This window comes from Cucurbita moschata, unplaced genomic scaffold (genome assembly GCF_002738365.1).
Source record: "Cucurbita moschata cultivar Rifu unplaced genomic scaffold, Cmos_1.0 Cmo_Scf00031, whole genome shotgun sequence".
In the NCBI taxonomy this organism is placed as follows: Eukaryota; Viridiplantae; Streptophyta; class Magnoliopsida; order Cucurbitales; family Cucurbitaceae; genus Cucurbita; species Cucurbita moschata.
This window is the reverse complement of record NW_019268547.1, coordinates 902,139-921,078: the sequence shown is the minus strand read 5'-3', so window position 1 is coordinate 921,078 and position 18,940 is coordinate 902,139. Positions and strand designations below refer to the sequence as shown.

The window sequence follows — 18,940 nt, the reverse complement described above, 5'->3', positions numbered from 1 at the left end:
ATTCAGAAGCCTTAACAAAAATAAAACTTATATTCTAGAAAACTCTGCAACAATTTATGCTTCTGTATTCTTTGATGAGAAACCAAATTTCCATTGAGTAAAAGTGAAAGAATACAAGGGACAGAGAAAAAAACCGACTCCCAAATGACTATTTTCTGCATCAAATTATTTTATAAACAACATTAACTAACATTTTTAATTGCACTCTAACCCTAACTTGCAATAACTTTGAAGAATGGAAAAACAAAAAGACGGAGAGAGATTGACCATGTTGAAGCAGAAATATGATAACTTATCTGCCACACAATTTTCCAAAGTAAAAAGGCAATCGAAAATCATTCTCTACAACAGGTTTTTTTTTGTTAAAAAAAATGATGATATACATGCGCCACAACAAGCAATATCTTCTTGGCAATCAATCACTTACCTTCCCTTCCAAAGCTTCAGCTACAGTGACAGCCTTATTTGACAGAGATCCAGGAAAGCTCTTAGCCTAAAATGCACGGGTACATAATTACGACTGTGAACATATCATTTCTTGAAAACAAGCCAAGTGTTTTAGAAGTTTCAAAAGAAAGAAAAACCATGATAATCTGTCCTTTTTTTTTTTTTTTCTTTCCGAATGGTCATAACATGACTCATCTAAAGGTTTTTTTCCCCGTACAATTGTAGTTCTCTCTCCAGTACTGAGTGAGACTGGTTCTGAATTCTGCATTTCTGCAACTTCAATTCCGTTCTTCAACTTATTGTACAAATCCTACATTAGAAATCCATAGCACCAATAAAACATTAATTATTATCTCATTCTCTGGATTCAATTAAAGTATTAAAGAGAAATATCTATAAGTTTACCAAGTTATGAAAAAGCATATCCACAATTGGTGCAGCTGACGTTCTTAACAAATGCCGGTGCAAAACGACCTGTAAAAGCATTACCAATATCTCTTTTGTGGTTATACCCGATTCACATTCACATCTGTAAAAATTATTTACCAAACGTTTTACTTACAGAGATTGACTGGTCATCTTCAAATAAATCTAAGGCTTTTTCATACAGCTGCAAATTTATGAAAGACTGCATGGAAAAATGCATGCTTAGCATACAGTTCCCTTCTGTGTATGTTTTCAATAATATATCATAAACTTCTCAAACTTATTACCCATTCAAAACAGAATGAGAGCAATGTTGAAATGAAATATTCATATGATGCCACCAACATAGGGCAATATAACTATATTTACCTCGTCAAGTTTCTGCTGTGTACTGTCAAGTAAGCGCTTCATTTTCTCTGCATTTTCTGTAAATAATGCCTTTCTTTTCTCCCGCCACGAATTGTTCAGCATAGGTCTGAAATGATTTACCAAAGGTTGGAGGATTGTTGCAGGATCATCTATGCCTAATACAATTTAGTATGCCAGAATAAGGACTAAAATGAATGCAAAATACTAAAAAATTTTAAATTTCATTGAAAACAAGTTTCAAACCATGTTCGTCAAGATCAGGTATCAGTGTCTTGAGCTTCTCAATAACCCATTCTTCAGTAGGGTGATTAATATTGCTCTCTTTTGTTTTAACTGATTCCTTTTTACCCCCAGCTTTAGTCTCTGCCACTTGTACAGACGTTGTAGCCTTAGCTTTCCTCTGGTTTTTCTTGGATTTCGTTGAAGATTCCTGGTCATCCAGAACACCTTCAGCAGCTACAGTTTGAGTATTTCCAGTTGATTTACCTTTCTTTTTCTTTGACTTTTTCTCCATGATCTCTCCAATTTTAGCACTATTATTTCCCGGTTCAATTGACTCAGCAGACATGCTTGGATCATTTCCAACTTTACTAATGCTCAGCGAATCTCCAGAAAAATTGGCAGTAGAAGATCCTGGGACATTCATGGTCTCCATTTCCTTCTCCATGCGATCATAGAGATCCTGATTTAAGCAGGTCCAAGATTGTTTAATATACCAATTTAAACAATTAATTTAAAGAGTGGAACTAGGTTCAAGAGTTCTTTAAATGTTCCGTATGATTTACTCCTTATGAGTCATTTATTTATCCATCATCTTGGAAATTAGACCACAAGTTTCACATAATTCTGGGATATGGCAACAAATCCAAACTCCTTAATTTGGACAGGAGAGAGATAAGAGGCAAAGGAGAGAGTATAGGTCAAGTCAAAGTCTGATAACTACATGTACAATGCAATGCTCAAGACATTCAAAATGGTCATAAAGTCTATTCAACAAACAACCTCCCAATTTATCATGTAAAACCACAACCTTGCTCCCCCTCCGACTCCAAACTCCCCAGGTACTTTTCCACCATGGTATAAACTATCAAACCTGTCAAGACTAGCAGACAGATAGTAAACTAGTACACAACTACCATCTAGTAATAATTACAACTCAAATTCACAAGAAGAAGGAAGCTAAGAAGCACGGACATGGACATGGGACATGACACAAGGTCAAGGCGACATGTCAATTTCTTAAAAAGTAGGACATGGACATGTTGGGAACATGTTTAAAAGATATTACAGAATTTAATTGGCTAAGACTACAGGATGAAGATGTCCTCCTAATACTTTAGGATTGATCAATATATAAGGATCTGAACTTTTTTTTTTTTTTCTAATTTTAAGGTTAAATATTTTTGAGAGTCATGTCCAAGCCGTGTCCAAAATTAGAAAAATAAAGTAATTCTTTCAAGCACGTTTATTAGGGTGTCAGACACATGTCAGACAAACACCCTGGCGAAAAAAAGATGTCCATGCTTCATCAGACGGAAGGAATCCTAGATTCTTCTTATGAAACTGAAGAACAACAAAATTTTAAAAGAAAAAACCATACCTTGATAAAAATATTGCTGAATATAAATGAATCACCAAATATGAAAGCTTTATTACACTGCAAAGAAAAAGAAACATAATAATTTTTCAGTTACACATGTCATTAGATGAGTAATAGCACAACTTCGCAATTATACTCACCTTTAGAGCTACCTGAACAGATGGGCAAGATAACAAAATTTTAGATGCATCTTGGGGCTCAAATGATGAAGGAAGAACAAGAAGAGAATTGGTCCTGCACCATTAGAAATTAAGTGCAGGGGAAGCATTGCAAACGTTATACTGAATACTGATATTAAAACGTGCAAATAATTGTTCACATAAAAGGTAAATTAAGCATTTAAGAAAGGTTTGTGAATAAAGGAAGATCTATTGTAAAACATTCCTACCAAGTTCCATTCAGCCCCTGAGTATTTATAGGTCTAAATAATATTTTAAAATGGAGTAAGTTCCAACTTCCAAATATTTATGAACAACAAATATGAAAGACAAATTAACTATATTACAAAATATAACCCTTACCAGCTACCACGCTCAAGGATATCCTCAACAGTAGAATCCAACATTTCAATTATTGAAGGGTGAATGAATGTAGTACTTAAAGGAATGCCATCAGGATATCTGGACTAGAATGAAGCAACATCTCTACCATAAGTTTACGATGTAAGGACAGATTCCATTATTTTAAAGTGAAAACTCGAGATAAAAGAAACAAAGTACCTGCAAGAACTGAATGGGGTTGGGAATCCCAAGTTTTCGCAGAAACTCATAGTTAATGACGGAATTCTGTATTAAATTATAGAAATAACATAAGTGAGCACATAGTATTACTGAGGAAAAATATTTTCCAACGCTCTCCTAAGTCCAAACTTCTCCAAGTTTTCGGTTCTATAAGTGAGCACATAGTATGACGCTTTATATTTAAGAGTATGATATAGGAAATCTATGATTCCTTTCAAATGATATTGATACACAAAATTAATTATAGAAATGAGAAAGAAATCCGTATTCATAATTTCACAACATAAATACAGTAGAATAATAAGAGTTCCATACCTGTGAGAAGAACGAATCTATGCATTCTTTTTGAGCAATGGAAAATATCTGCATTATAATTTCACATTAACCAAACAACAACATTAGATTTTCAAAATTAAGAGGAACAAAAAAATCTATATGACTACTGCCGTATCGATTCTCTTACAAACCCAATTTCTTTATTTTTCGTCTCCTTCACCAACTATCTGATTTTTTTTTTTTCCTATTATAATTAAATATAAGTACAATGATCAGCAGCAATCAGCTAGCACATGGTTTACTCATGATAAAATATGAAGATAACTCAACTGCAAATAAGCATTGAATAAAAAAAAAAAATTTGCAAATGTACACATTTTTTGAAGGTTAAACATTACATACCTTTGGTGTCCAATGAACACCTGCACGAAGTGATCCAAGAACTTCATTTTCCTTAACAAGTCCATTAAAAAGGGACTGGAAAAATGAACCATCAACAGCTATACCACTAGCTCCATCAATTCCTAGCAATAATTGCTGTAAAGAGCTCCATATTACAGTTAAATTTGTAGGAACGGTAATAGCTCTGGTGGCACCACGAACCATGGCAGAAACCCGAGAAACATATGCTGGGGTATATAGCTGACCACCTTCAAGCCTACCTTTTACCTAAATCCACAAAACCACATGAAATATTTTCCTTCTTATCCTAAATTTGGCTGATCATGATAGGCGAGCAGAAATTACCAGCGTCCCAAGCCGTTGAACCAACATGGATGCAAGCAATTCTGAACCAACTTGCAACTCTGCAGCAATTTCAGCCAAAGCAATTTGACTAGATTCCTGAAGCCGCTCATTTATTTCTTCCGCCGCAGAATCCCAATAAGATTGAGATATTATTTCCCCTTGAATCAACATAAGCCGTGGATCATCAGATATAATCTGTTCAGCTTGCTTCTCGATATAGTATAGATCCACACCAATATTATCCGCAAGATCTATCAAAGAAATGCGTCCTAACTTCTCAATCTCAGCCAATATTTCATGCCGTAGGTGCTCCTATTGTATTAGAGTGCATTAGAACAAAATAAATGGCAATCCAATACGAACTCGTACAATAATTTCTCCTTCCAGCTAAAGGAAATTGCATAAGTGATTGAATTTTTCCATTCCAACAAAACACATTGTTCAAAACCTAATAATATCCTAAGAAATATTCGCATATAAACTTCACTTCAAGAAGTAAGCCTCTTGCGGAGAGAGAGCAAAAACAAACCAAGCAGCTAAGAAAATTTCAATTACATTCATCAGTTTAACAGAATCAGATATATCTGCAGTAAAATTGTTTGCATTAAGCGATTAACAAGTGGATGGTAGAAGAAAATTATGTGCGATTAGAGAAATATAGTCATACAGGAGTGATATATTCTTTGCCGGTGACGGTGTGGAGGAGCTCGAAATCGAGGATACGAAGCTCTTGAAGCTTTTGGACCAATTCAACAACATTTCTTTCCGATAATCGAATGCTTGATTTCGCTTGTTGCGCAAATTCGAACTGTCGCTGAAGTTCTAGCAATTCAGCGTCCATTTTGCCTTTGGGATCACAGAACCAAACCCGAAAACAAGTGGACTTCCACCAAGGAATTGAAATTGAATTTTGTTTTCTCGAGTAAGCTACGTATTTGGAATTGGGATATACTCATTCAATTTCTTAAATATTTCTAATTAATTTAAAATACATTTCTTGTTTTTTAAAAATTTAAATATTAATTTGATCCCTATGTTCTAGCATGTCCCTTGGTTTCTTTGAAAAGTTGGACGTCTCATTTCTCTTAGGACCGTCCTGGTGGTCTTCCTCTAGGTCTTCTGGGTTGAGATGATAACTTTGATAAAACACATCGACCTATAGGTTGCACTTCACTGATTCGAGCAGTTGTTGGTTGCTTCTTAGATCTATTTTTTGGTTTCTTTTTCTCTTGACTCATTGGTTTCTTCCTCACCTGTCAACACCAATGGACACTTTTTTGAAGATGTTGATGGTTTTTTAAGAGTATCTTATATATGCAGTTTTGCTACCCTCTTACCTTCATCAAGAGTGCTCAGTTTATGTCGTATATCTTGAGAAACGAGCCGACTATCTTCACTCTAATACTTTCTTCTGTCATTTGACCAAGGTTAATAATATTGCTCTTCAAACTCGAAATTTAATACACCTTGGTCGATAGGCGTTGATTGTCGTTCTTACATGGGAACAAGATCATTGTGAGATAAAAGCCTAAAGTTTCCTTATTAGCTTTTACACAATTCACTATTTTCTTTTCACCATTTGACAAACACGTGAATACATTGCCATTTTTAGGTAGCCATTTGGACACATAGCCATTTAATATTTAACCAGGTGAATAGAAACAAAATCACAACTTTTTCAGGAAAACAAATCCCAACATTTCTCTCTCTAATTTTCTGTTTTCATTTTCTTCCACCAAATTAGCCGTTTTTTTACTCAAATCATCCAGGGGTAGTCTGGTTTAATTCACAGGTGGCATAACATTGCTGAAGAGTTAACTTTATTAAAAGTGAAGTTGAATAGCTCAAGTGGTTAGAACGTCGACCTAACAATGCACAGATGCAGATTTCTTAGGTTCAAATAGATTGTGAAGATTTGTGAGTAGTTGCTTGAGAAAGTTTAGTATTGCTTGTGAAAGTTTAGTAACTTGAGAAGGAAGTTTAGAAGATCTGTTGTGCAATTTAATAACTTGAGGAGGAAATTTAAAAGATCTGTTGTGCAATCTTCACTATAAATGTTCAGGATAGATATTATTTGAACCTGATTCTTCCAATGTCAACTACATATAAAGATTACACTAATAAACCTCAAATATAGAAAGTACATAAAATAAGCCTGAAAATACATCGACCATCGAAATAGTATTTTAACCTAATAAACACGAACACATTTGGATCGACTGCAATGATTTCAAAGAGCATCAAAACCTTCATTAAACAGAGCAGCAAAAGCTTCCATTTGATCTCTCTCTTTAACCACTCCAATCTCCATTCCCACATCGCTATTTCTGCTATCACTCAAAGTAAACATTGATGGTGATTCAGCTGACACTATTTCCACCTTCATTGGCTTTCCCCACCCAAAATCTGCATTGTAAACTCCAAATCTAGGTGACCCAGCAAGGGAAATGGCTTGTATTTTGGAATAATCATTGGTCGCTTCACTCATAAGTCTACCCAACTTTTCTTCTCCCTTTAAAGCTCCTCCTAAATTTTTAGTAGCTTTTGAGATCTGTTCACAAGCCAAAGCTATGCCATTTTCACCCAAAAGCTCAACTCTTTCAATGGAAAGAAAGCTACCAACCACGCAATTTCCAAAGTAATTCAAAGGCACCGGTGGCTTTAAACGAGATCTAACATCAGCAGTAAATATGAACAACAATTTTCCATCGCTTAAACCCTCCAACTTGGCTGTACATACACAAAGATAAGCCATTGCCACTACAAATGAAGACATCTGCTCATCATTCTTCTTCAAAACCCATTGCTTTAGCTTCTGCAGGTTTTGGTGTGTGAACTCAAAAGTGCTTCGGATTAAACGAGGATTAGTTTTGGGTAGTTTAAGGTTTAAGCTCCTGTTGTCGGGTCCTTCTTGGTTCAGCCATGCGCTTGCATAGATTTTGGCAAGACCTTTTGGATCATCAATAACCGACCTGTCATAGAATGGCATTAGGTTGGCGATTGGAACAGATGATTGGTCCATGCAAATTTGAGCCCATGATTTGATAAATGAAGTTGACATTCTTCCATCTATAACTGCATGGTGATTGGTTATTCCAATGGAAAACCCTTTGTTTTGAAATGTGGTGACCTGTATTAAGAATATAAATGATCAATTCAATATATCAAAATTTCTAATCTTTAATAGATTTTTTTTTTAATCCCTTCAATTTAGTCCTTTATATTATAATATTATAGTATAACTTTTCAATTCAGTCTCTTAACGTTGTTGTAACGGTTAAAAATAAAAGATAACCAGTCGCTGGCAACCTCGGAAATTCCGTCGACTCATTGAAATTTTCGGGCAACCTCTCTCAATGACACGCCCGTCCCCCTCTCACTAAGTCTAACTTCCTCGTTTTGTCCACAAAAAACACAAACCATTGAAACATCGAGAAACGAGAGGGAAGGAAGAGGGAGACGAACGGTCATGAAACCCTGTGACACCGCCGTATAGTGCACAAATAGCATCATGAAAGGGAGGACTAACGAGCCAGGGAACACATTGATGCACACGAGTGATTACTACAAAACGGTGACGTAACTTTGTCGGCCAAGAGGATAAACTGATTGCTAGTATCAATGGGACGTGGAGGGGAATCAATAAAATAATCATTGAGGAAGAAGAGAAAGTAAAGACATTCTTGTACGGCTGACGACACCATTGTAACTCATGCATTATTAAAAGATTAACCTTTTTAATTTAATTTTATTAAAAAAAAAAAAAAAAAAAACCAATCATTGTTAGCTACTTAAGTTTTGGAGCCAAGAACCTGAACGGCAATCACTGCAGCACGATCATGAGAAACAGGCAATTGGGGGACAAGAGGATGAAATTCAGAAACTTCACGGAACCCATTGCCGGAAAGTTGGTAAAAGTCAGCTCCCGACTCAGCCACCGTCAGAGAAACGCCATCCCCGTCGACAAACTTGATGGTTGGAACCTCCGACCGAGGACGCCAGACAAGGTTACCAGCCAGAGGAAGATAATGGCGAAGAGTAAGAGCGAGAGACTTTTTGAGCTTCGGAACAATTTCGTCAATACAAGATATATCATTAGACGGTAACTCGTAGAAGAAAAGGCGTTGGACTGGATGGAACCTCAGCCATATCATGTCGAAGAAGGTGAGAGGAAGAGACGATGGCACAACCGCCGCACATGACGCCTCCGGTGGCGGCGGAGCCACTTTACATATCTCAATTATCTTCACAGATGGAAGATCATCCATTGAAACCGATTCCTTGAGTTTTGATAAGAGAAAGTCACAAAAATGGCCGTTATATATATTGCTTTAAAGTTGAATTTACAATATTAAAGATCTCTTGTAGACTTGGGAACTACTAATACAAATAATTATGGTCGGAGTTATTACCTAATTACACTTTGTAATTAAGTATTGGAATTTAATAATAATTTAAATAATTTTATTTGTAATTTAATATTATTTAAAAAATTAAACGTTACAGTATAATCTAAAATGATCATGTTCAAATAATAACCTAAATGTCAGGTATAGTATATGAATAAAATTTGATGTCTTCTATTGGTACCACCTACTTTATAATTATTATAAATGATTTGATCCAAATCGTTCATGCGAAAGCGTGTGAGTTGGATATCTTATACAATGTGTTTGTATAAGACTGAATTTCAAAATATTTAATTTTCTTTATAAATCCGTTAATTAAGAAAATTAATATTTTTATCCTAATTCTGAGTGAATTATGAGAATTCTTACTTGGGTTTATTCTTTGATTGACATTAGTGATAACTTTTATAGTCGATTCAATATGTCTTTCATTTTGGGGACTTGCATAGAGAGTTAGGGATATCATCTCAAAGGACGAGTAGATGAGTAGTTTTCAAGTGCTGATTTCGGGACTTGGATAGTGGAACTCACCCTCACTAGTTCGATAGGGACTTAATTTATAGTTCAATTATAAAAAAATTATTCGTTAGAGGATAAAGGGTGGTAGTTAAGATAACAAAATGTATTTATAACTCGTAAATATCGATAATTATATCAACGAGTACAATTATTATAGATTACATATCTAACACCAAAGAAAAAATGCAACCATTGAATCAACCATTATTGTTGGCCGACGAAAGAGAATCAACCATTGAATGCCAGATTTCAATTGGATTTTGTGTGGATTAGGTAAAGTTTAAGTGATTAAAGCATTTTGGGAGGAACTTCAACCAAAGATAATAACAACTCCAAAAATAAATAAATAAATAAAAATAAGTAATAAAACCCGAACAACCCTTATTAAATAATTAAATCTTTTGATTTTTATGTTTTGGAAATTTCAAATGGTGCCCTATGTTGAAGATTTGGACCACGATTTAGAATTTGGATTCAGCATCTGATTCCCTTGACATTCCCAACGTCTAGTGTGACATGACTACATTACCAACGGGCATTCTTTTAGCATTGTTTTCCTTACTCACGTGCCTCCTAAAATGTAATCTCATACCTAGAATTTGGACCAGGGTTTGGAATCCACATTTGGCACCAGATGGCCTCGACAATCCCTTGCATCTTCAATGATAGGATCGCATTATTTACTTGTGTTGAATTGCTTATAAGAGTGAAAACTATCTTTAAAAATCACGTTACCTACTTTTGGTGGATCAATCATAAGATTCCAAACTTAAGCGTATTTAGTTTAGAACAATCTTACGTTAGGTGACCTCTTGAAATTTTCTTAACAAGTATGTAAGTAAAGACAAAATAAGCTTAAAAAAAATTATGTTGGTCCGTGGAGATAGTTTTAAATAACTTTGGTGAGCATCCCGAGCAGGTAGCGCAGCAACGACATAAAAATGCTATTGTTGAGAAAAGCTAAACAAGAAGAAAATATCATAGGTGCTACTCTAGCTCACCATCTCTAATCTCTTATTCTTATTCGAGTATTATCTTTTAAGTAGCTTCTACTCTTTTTTGTTTTGTTCTTCTATTTTGACCGAATAAAAGATAAATGGTGAAACATGAAACGAAAAACAAAAAAACTTCATTGACTTGAGTGTTATCCTTCTATTGTGGCTTGTCGTTCGTTATTGAGTTTTATTAATCTTAGTTAATGCATTCGGTCTCTTAGTCGTTTCTGTAGTTTCTCATCATCATCTCTGCTAGTCTCTCGTAATCATCATATCTTTGGATCTTTGAGGCATGACCTTGATACAAATAGGCTGACTAAAAGGAAGGTAAGGGGCAAACTTCTTAATAATCCCCACTCCACAAATCATATATCATAAAACATCATATGCCAGTTCTATGGTTATCCGGACCCTTGATAATCGAGTCAGGTTTACAATGAGGGGCTAGTTGGCGAACTCCTACCGTCCTCGTATAACCGCATAAATCAAATACATGAACAGTAATCATAACCAACTCATAAGGTACAAATGTAGACCTTTGTCACTCGTAAGGTACAAATGTAGACCTCTGTCACTCATGTTACAATCGAGTTAGGTTCACGATTAGGAGTTAGCTGGCGAACCCTTAATCGTCCCTGTATAACCGCATACATCATAACATATAAAACAGAGACATAGCATAGCGATCTAAACATGGATGCCTAGTCATGAATTTCAGTTCATAAGACAGTACGTACGCATTTTAGTAACATACATAATAACATTTCCACATATGTTATCTTGGATCAAAACATTTCACGTTCTCTTACATACAACAAACCAACTCATTTCATGTTCAAATTGTGTAACTGCCCAAGTCCACAGCTACTAGATATTGTCCTCTTTGGCTTTCCCTTTCGGGCTTCCTCTCAAGGATTTTAAAACGCGCCTGCTAAGGAGAGATTTTCACCACCGATGTGGGATATCACAATCCACCCCCCTTCAAGGTCCAACATCCTTACTGGCACTCGTTCCTTTCTCCAATCGATGTGGGACTCCCACCAAATCCACCTCTTTTGGGGCCCAGCGTCCTTGCTGGCACACCGCCTCGTGTCTACCCCCTGTGTGAAAACCTCTCCCTAGTAGACGCGTTTTAAAATCCTTGGGGGAAGCCTGAAAGGGAAAGCCCAAAGAGGACAATATCTGCTAGCGGTGGGCTTTGGTAGTGACAAATTGGTATCAGAGCACTAGGTTATAAGTCCTGTAGACATTTAGAATAGAGAGTATCCTCTGTGACCACGCCCATCAAACACGTACATCTCACGACCAGACGTTTTCACGGATTTGAAATAAGGAGACAAAATTCAAGATAGTGTTTAGTGACTATACCATGACTTTCTGTTGTGTTATAATTAGACATTTACTCGAGGATGTGCTATGCATGAATCGTAACCGCAATTTTTTTTCTGTTGTGGTAGATAATGCCACCCAATTGACGTGAACTCTATGTTAGGCCCGGACTTAGAAGGGGAAGAAGAAAAGTTGTTCAGGACGCCCGTGTTCCAACACCTGAAGTGAAACAACCTGAATCTCAAGAGGAGGTTAGCGACACACCCCAAACTAGCGAGAGAACCAATCAGGGGGCATCAAGAACTAAAAATCCTTGAAAGAGGGCAAAGGACCAAAACTTGCTTGATATAGACCCTACTTCTTCCTTCTCCGAGGAGGTCCAATCGGTGCCAACCACTAGTACGGAACTTCCTCCTAGCCAGCTGTTAACCACGCCCACGCTAGATGTATTACAACCATTCATGTTGACCTCAATGGAAAATCAGGCTCTGATGACCCAAATGATGCGGACACTCTTTGGCTAATCAGACAGCAGTGCAAGGGACCAGAGATTCAGGGACTATGACCATGAAGTCCTATTACTTGAAAGATTTCCAAAGGCATAAACCGCCTTCCTTTGACAGAGGCAAGGTGAATCCCTCACAATCGAGTCAGGTTTACAATTAGATGTTAGTTGAAGCCTAACTCACAATCATAAACAATAGTCATAAACAACTCGTAAGGTACAACTGTGGACCCCTGCCTCTCGTGACAGACTCATTATATGAGGCTAACTGGCAAACATCACAGTAGTATGCCAGTTAGCCTCCACACGGTATAGTCATAAGTCATAAAATATCTTAAGCCAATTCTTCTTCTTCTGGAGTGTAAACAACCTAGATTTGTTGCGCGACTACCCCTTTCTCTCGGCTCCTTCTTTATTCAACCAACTCGTGCCAATACTAGCCTCCTCCACGTTTGGCTTCTTCATAGATCTCATAGATCTTGTCAAATGGAACCAACAGGGACAAGAATTGCCACATTTGGTTGACTTCAAGATACATATAAGTTGAAGTTTTTGAAAAACCCCCAAAACATTACCATGACCGACACTCTCGATTTCTTCCTTTTCGATCTCTTGCTCCTTCTTCAAAATCGCGTCCCAACTCATGCTGAATCCCAACAGATCTAGGGTGTTTACTCTTCGACGGACGTGGGTTAAACTCAACTTCTCTAGTGACTTAATCCTAAAATCTCGCATGTTTCCCTCCTCCTTCTACTCCAATATCTCTTAAATCACCTCCCCAACATCTTCAACTGAGATTTTAGCCTCGAAAAATTGGGTGGGGAGTTGTATTTTGCCGTCTACCTTCTTGTACCCGATGTCGGCGTCAGGTTGCCACACGCATTTTTTGTGTCTTTTTTTTTTTTTTAAACGGGGTATTACAACTACTTACATTGAAGTGTACTCTTATGTCTTGCAGAAAAAGTTTGTTTATTGATATAGTCATTAAAAGCAAGTTGTTCGTTTATGAGTTTTTTTATAATTAGAGTTGGGTCAAAAGTCTATTTTATTCTTATAATGATATCTTATACCTTATGTACCACTTATTCTCAAATGAATAATTTATTTATTGTCAAACCATAAACTAAGTTGGAGGATAAAAAATTGACGCCGGAGATCTGAAAATCCTCGACTTAGTTCTTTAGCAGTCCAAGGCAATGTGCATTCACGAATCACACCTTCCTATTTCGTCAAAAATGGCGAAGAACTCAAGGTTAGTCCGCAGATGTCTAGATTGAAATATTTATCAAGATTTTCGTGTGCTAGTGGCGTTTTTGAGTGATTCTTGGACTTTTACCCTTATGACTATGATCTTTGCAAGTTTTGGAGTGAAGGCGGTCGAGACTTCCGTTCGAATCAGAGTTTCAAGAAAACGAAATTTTTGGTAAGAACTTGTATTTTTCTCCAAATTTGAACTTGAATATTAAGACAGGTGATTATCAGAAAAATATAAGAAAATCATATCGAAGGAGTAGAATATGAGATCTACAATGTTCATGAAGAAAACTTGTTGATTCGAATTACGGATTGGAAGATAAAAAAATCCAAAGAAAATATATTGAAAACGTGAATACACCTAACAATTTGGAAATTTAAACACACGTAGGAGAGAGAAAGGACGCCGCGACGCATTGGCTGGCATAAGGAGGAGCACGGCAGAATCGATGTTAGACACGTATCGCATTTCGACTGGTGAGGCGTGCTCCACACGTTGGCTGACACGCAGCAGAGTGGGCAACTCGAATAGAGGTCTTGGTTAGAGGCGTCACCGCTCAACTAGCGCAACTGTTAGTCCAACCCACCCTCAAGAGACGTATCATCGAAGCTCAAAGAACTGATACGCACCTTAGCAAGATCTATGGTTAGCAAGAAACTGAGAGACTAGAGGGATATTCAGTTTCTTCTGAAGGGGGATTGATGTGGCAAGACCGATTATGCGTACCACGAGATGAGAAGATTCCACAGAAAATCATGACTGAGACACACAACACGTCCTACATGTTCCACCCTGGTAATACTAAGATGTATTAGGATTTGAATTGTAGTTATTGGTAGCCGGGAATGAAGAAGGATGTAGCTAAGTATGAGTGTCGGTGTTTGATCTGTCAGCAGGTAAAGGCCCCGAGACAGCGACCAGTAGGTTCATCGCGGGCCTACCAAAGACTCGACGAGGCTTTAGTGTCATCTAGATCATTGTTGACAGACTAACTAAGCCAACCCACTTTATACCAGGTAGAGCCATTTATCGAGTGGACCAGTGGGCCCAGTTGTACGTCAAGGAGATAAACTGCCTGCACAGCATGCCAGTGTCCATTGTGTTTGATAGAGATTCTAAGTTTACTTCTAACTTTTGGAAAGGGTTACAGAAGGCGTTGGGAATGCAACTTAAGTTCTGTACAACATTCCATCCTCAAACCAATGAGCAAACTGAGAGACTTAATCAGACACTTGAGAGGATATGTTGAGGGCATGTGTTATAGACTTTACAGGTGTAATACCCAAAGAAAGAGAAATAGAAATAGAAAAAGAAAAAAAATAGGAAAAGTCGAGAGAGGGGCAAATAGGTAAATTTGCCCCTCCAGCCACCTAAGGGGTCCAAATGAAACCCCATCCATAGTCCTGCAAAAGAGAGATAGTGAGAGAAAGGGTAGAGAGAACCTAGAGAGAGGAGAAGGATGAACCGCCGAAAGACTCACCGAAAACTACCGTCGGAGTCTATTCCGGTGAAGATCATGATGCAAGGAGGTGAAGATCATGATGCAGAGAAACTTTCTTGGAAGGGAAAAGAGAATGTGGGTGGCCGGAGTCCCATTTTTCATCAAGAAGTCGGAAAACCCGCAAGGTAAGGATCTTGAACGTTTTCTCAGATCTACGGTTTTCCTTTGTGAATCAAGATCTAAAATCTTGATATATTCATCTAGGAACAACTCTACGCATGATCTGTGAAGAAGTTTGGCCGAGACCTCAACCCGAAGGCGGAGATCCAAGAGTCGTCCGAGAACGGTGAGCAAAATTCTGACCTTCTTAACTCGTCTGGTAGTTAAGCAAAAATTACAAAAAAAATATGAGGACGTAGCCCGTAACACGATCTAAAATTTTGCCGAAGGAATCATGTCGATCCGATCTACGAATCGAAAGATATAGAAATCGGAAAAGAGGGTTGTGTTTCGGTTTTCAGAGGGCAGAGAAGAAAGAAAAGAAAAGAAAAAAAAAGAGTCGCTCGCGAGCGGCGACAGGCGCCGGACACGCATCGACCATCGGTTGGAGCAACGCAGCTCCGGCGAGGCGTCGACACGTGTCGCCTGCAAGCCGGGCTGAACCGCGACGCGAGCCGAGCTGACCGGACCGGCTGACCCGCGACTACGCGGAGGCGGGCGCGTGTGCAGCCTGCTACTAGCGCCTTCCCGCGGGCGTGACCACGCACTCCCAGCGCGCTGCTGGCGCGTGAGCGCGCGCGGGATAGCCAATTTGGCCCGGTTTCTTTCTATTTGCTCAATTTTTGTCCCGATTCCAATTCTAATACTGTTTTTACGTGAATAGGGACCTAATTTAAAGAAATCAGTATTTTTGGACACCTCACGGGCAAAGAAATGCTAGCAGAAAGAGCACGTGTCAACCAGGTAAGTCACCACCCGGTATATAGGAAGAAATACTTGTAGGATTCGCTTGGATTACCTGCATGTTAGTAGTTCTGCTTCAGATTAGCTCTCCATGTAAAGTATTAATCAGATTAATTGTTATGTTTGTATTGGATGAATTACATGAGTGTTGCCTTTAAGCTTCCGCCGTATGTATGCATGCGTTTAATTTATGTTAGAATTGTGTATGCTGTGTTCCGGGTGCTTGATGGACGAATTCGCCCCATTGAGCGCGAACTTGTGCTCTGGGTGCTTGATGGAGGTCATCGCCCCGTTGAGCCGGTATGCCTAGTTTGCATGAATTACATACTATGATGTTTGAAGAAGGTTGCATGCACATTCTGTTAATTGCTAGGGCCCATTTCTATGATAAGCTTAGAGAATTACTGTTAGGAGCGATATGTCGCTCTAGCCAGACTTAATTTTCCCCTAGGAACTTAGGGGTTCACCATGGCAAGAAAGTACCTAGGAGTGTTCATAGATTGCTAGCGTGAGAACGGTATCTATAGCTTCGTGGGAGGACCAAGGGTCCCTAATCAGTCCTTACTACTCTTAGCCATTTCGCATGGGAAATGTGTCCCCACGTCGTACAGCCCATTTAGCTGCATGGGAACGGGTTGGGTCGCGCCCCCCATAGGAGGACTATATGGGCGTAGGCGTATTCAGCACACCCCTAGGAGGACTATACGCCCCCCATAGGAGGACTATACGGGTCGTGACAACAGGTTGCTGGGATGAGCACCTGGCCCTAATAAAATTTGCCTACAATAACAGTTACCAGGAAACCATTCGGATGACACCATTCGAAGCTCTATATGGGCGGAGGTGCAAAACCCGTATATTCTGGGAGGAGGTAGGCAAGAAACAGTTGTTGGGGTCGAAGTTGGTACAAACTACCCATGCAGCAGTACAAAAAATCAGACAGAGGATACTCTCTGCACAAAGTCGGCAAAAGATGTGTTAAAATAAGACTCATTAATCTGTGAAGTAAATCTCACACACACTAACGATAGAACACTTCGATACAACTTTATGAAAGTACTACTTGCGTACTTGTGAAGGAGATATCGAGAGAGGAGAGACAAGGAGACAAAGAACACTAATTTTATAAAAAAAAAACCTTTTGTATTGCTCTGTATCTCTTTTCTTTCTATTTTCTATCTGACTTTATAGGAAAAGAATTAGGTATTTATACCTTTTCTAACACTAATAATAGGGCGAGAGAAACGCCCATAAACCCGTACCATCATTTACTACAAAAACTCTGTGTCTTTTCTTTCACCTGCTTTTTCAAATTAATTTTCTTAACAAATTAACTGCATTTGGCATTTTAAGTTTATTTCAACAAAACTCCCCCATATACTTATATGTTCCTACCATAATCTGTGAAGTAAATCTCACACATACTAACGATAGAACACTTCGATACAACTTTATGAAAGTACTACTTGCGAACTTGTGAAGGAGATATCGAGAGAGGAGAGACAAGGAGACAAAGAACACTAATTTTATAAAAAAAAAAACCTTTTCTATTGCTCTGTATCTCTTTTCTTTCTATTTTCTATCCGACTTTATATAGGAAAAGGATTAGGTATTTATACCTTTTCTAATACTAATAATAGGGCGAGAGAAACGCCCATAAACCCGTACCATCATTTACTACAAAAACTCTGTGTCTTTTCTTTCACCTGCTTTTTTAAATTAACTTTCTTAACAAATTAACTGCATTTGGCATTTTAAGTTTATTTCAACAAAACTCCCCCATATACTTATATGTTCCTACCATTTGTCATGCCAATCATCTTCTTGTATTTGTCGAAAAGTAGTTTCGGTAGCAGTTTTATAAAGATATACGCAACTTGATCCTGACTTGCCATATGCAGCAATTCCACTCTTCCTTCCTTCACATGATCTCGGATAAAGTGAAATTGAACGTTAATGTGTTTGCTTCTTTTATGGTTCACTGGGTTCTTTGCCAACTCAATTGCTAATTTGTTGTCAACTTGAATCACGGTTGCACCTTGTTGCTTTATCTCCATCTTGCTCAAAAAATTTCTAAGCCATATCGGGTGACGCACACACCAGGATGCTGCCACATACTCTGCTTCACACATCGAGAGTGTCACGATCGATTGTTTCTTTGAAAGTCAAGTAAATGTTGTGTTGCCCACGAAGAATACATAACCCGATGTACATTTTTTATCGTCTATGTCTTTGCACCAATCACTGTCAAAGTAACCAACTAATTTGTAATCTTCTATTTTTTAGTAGAATAACCCAAGTGACGCCGTTCCTTAGATGTACCATAGGACTCGCTTCAACGCCTTCCAATGTGAATAAATCAGCTCCTCCATGAACTGGCTTATAATGCCGACACTTAATGAAAGATCTAGCCTTATGCATGTAAGATAGCGAAGGCTTCCTACCAGGCTTCGGTACCTATTTGCATCTATTCGTTCTCTTTCATCGTACTTTGAGAGTTTTGCACCTGGTTCCATTGGTGTTGATACCGGGTTGCAATTTTTCATCTTGTACTTCTTCAAAATCCCCTTTGCATATTTCTCCTGTGATATAAAGATACCCGTCTCTCCTTGTTTAAGCTCCAAACCATGGAAAAACTTCAACAAGCCCAAGTCTATCATCTCAAATTCTCGCATCATTGTGCTTTTAAACTCTTCTATCATTTTATCATTATTGCCTGAAAAGATGAGGTCATCGACATAAAGAGCGATAAGTATCACATTACTTCCCCTCTTCTTTGTGTAAAGTGCATGCTCGTGGGGACATTGCTTATACCCGTTCTCCTAGAAGTATGTATCGATACGAGTATTCCATGCTCCCGGTGCTTGTTCAACTCGTAAAGCGCCTTCTTCAATTTTAGTACCTTCTTCTCTTCTCCAA

General features: G+C 38.0%; 2 protein-coding genes and 1 long non-coding RNA gene across 3 annotated transcripts; 1 reads left to right on the top strand and 2 right to left on the bottom strand.

The window, feature by feature from the left end:
- Window positions 1-398: 398 nt before the first annotated feature.
- Window positions 399-5,532, bottom strand: LOC111464949 (E3 UFM1-protein ligase 1 homolog). Its single transcript, XM_023109237.1, has 14 exons — window positions 5,273-5,532; window positions 4,606-4,917; window positions 4,261-4,527; window positions 3,898-3,945; window positions 3,562-3,627; window positions 3,364-3,467; window positions 2,983-3,076; window positions 2,843-2,899; window positions 1,486-1,924; window positions 1,243-1,397; window positions 1,010-1,075; window positions 853-921; window positions 665-757; window positions 399-493 (listed from the first exon to the last, which is right to left on the bottom strand). The coding sequence occupies exons 1-14, from the start codon at window positions 5,444-5,446 to the stop codon at window positions 416-418; spliced, it is 2,022 nt and encodes a 673-aa protein (XP_022965005.1). The 5' UTR covers window positions 5,447-5,532; the 3' UTR covers window positions 399-415.
- A 1,301-nt stretch (window positions 5,533-6,833) lies between these two features.
- On the bottom strand, window positions 6,834-8,894 carry LOC111464880 (malonyl-CoA:anthocyanidin 5-O-glucoside-6''-O-malonyltransferase-like). The gene is made up of 2 exons (XM_023109153.1): window positions 8,418-8,894; window positions 6,834-7,735 (listed from the first exon to the last, which is right to left on the bottom strand). Exons 1-2 carry the CDS (start codon window positions 8,871-8,873, stop codon window positions 6,836-6,838), a joined length of 1,356 nt encoding a protein of 451 aa, XP_022964921.1. The 5' UTR covers window positions 8,874-8,894; the 3' UTR covers window positions 6,834-6,835.
- Window positions 8,895-15,073: 6,179 nt separating this feature from the next.
- LOC111464684 lies at window positions 15,074-16,179 on the top strand. Its single transcript, XR_002714070.1, has 3 exons — window positions 15,074-15,243; window positions 15,323-15,404; window positions 15,942-16,179. It is a non-coding gene; the product is annotated as an uncharacterized LOC111464684 (long non-coding RNA).
- The last annotated feature ends 2,761 nt before the right edge of the window (window positions 16,180-18,940 follow it).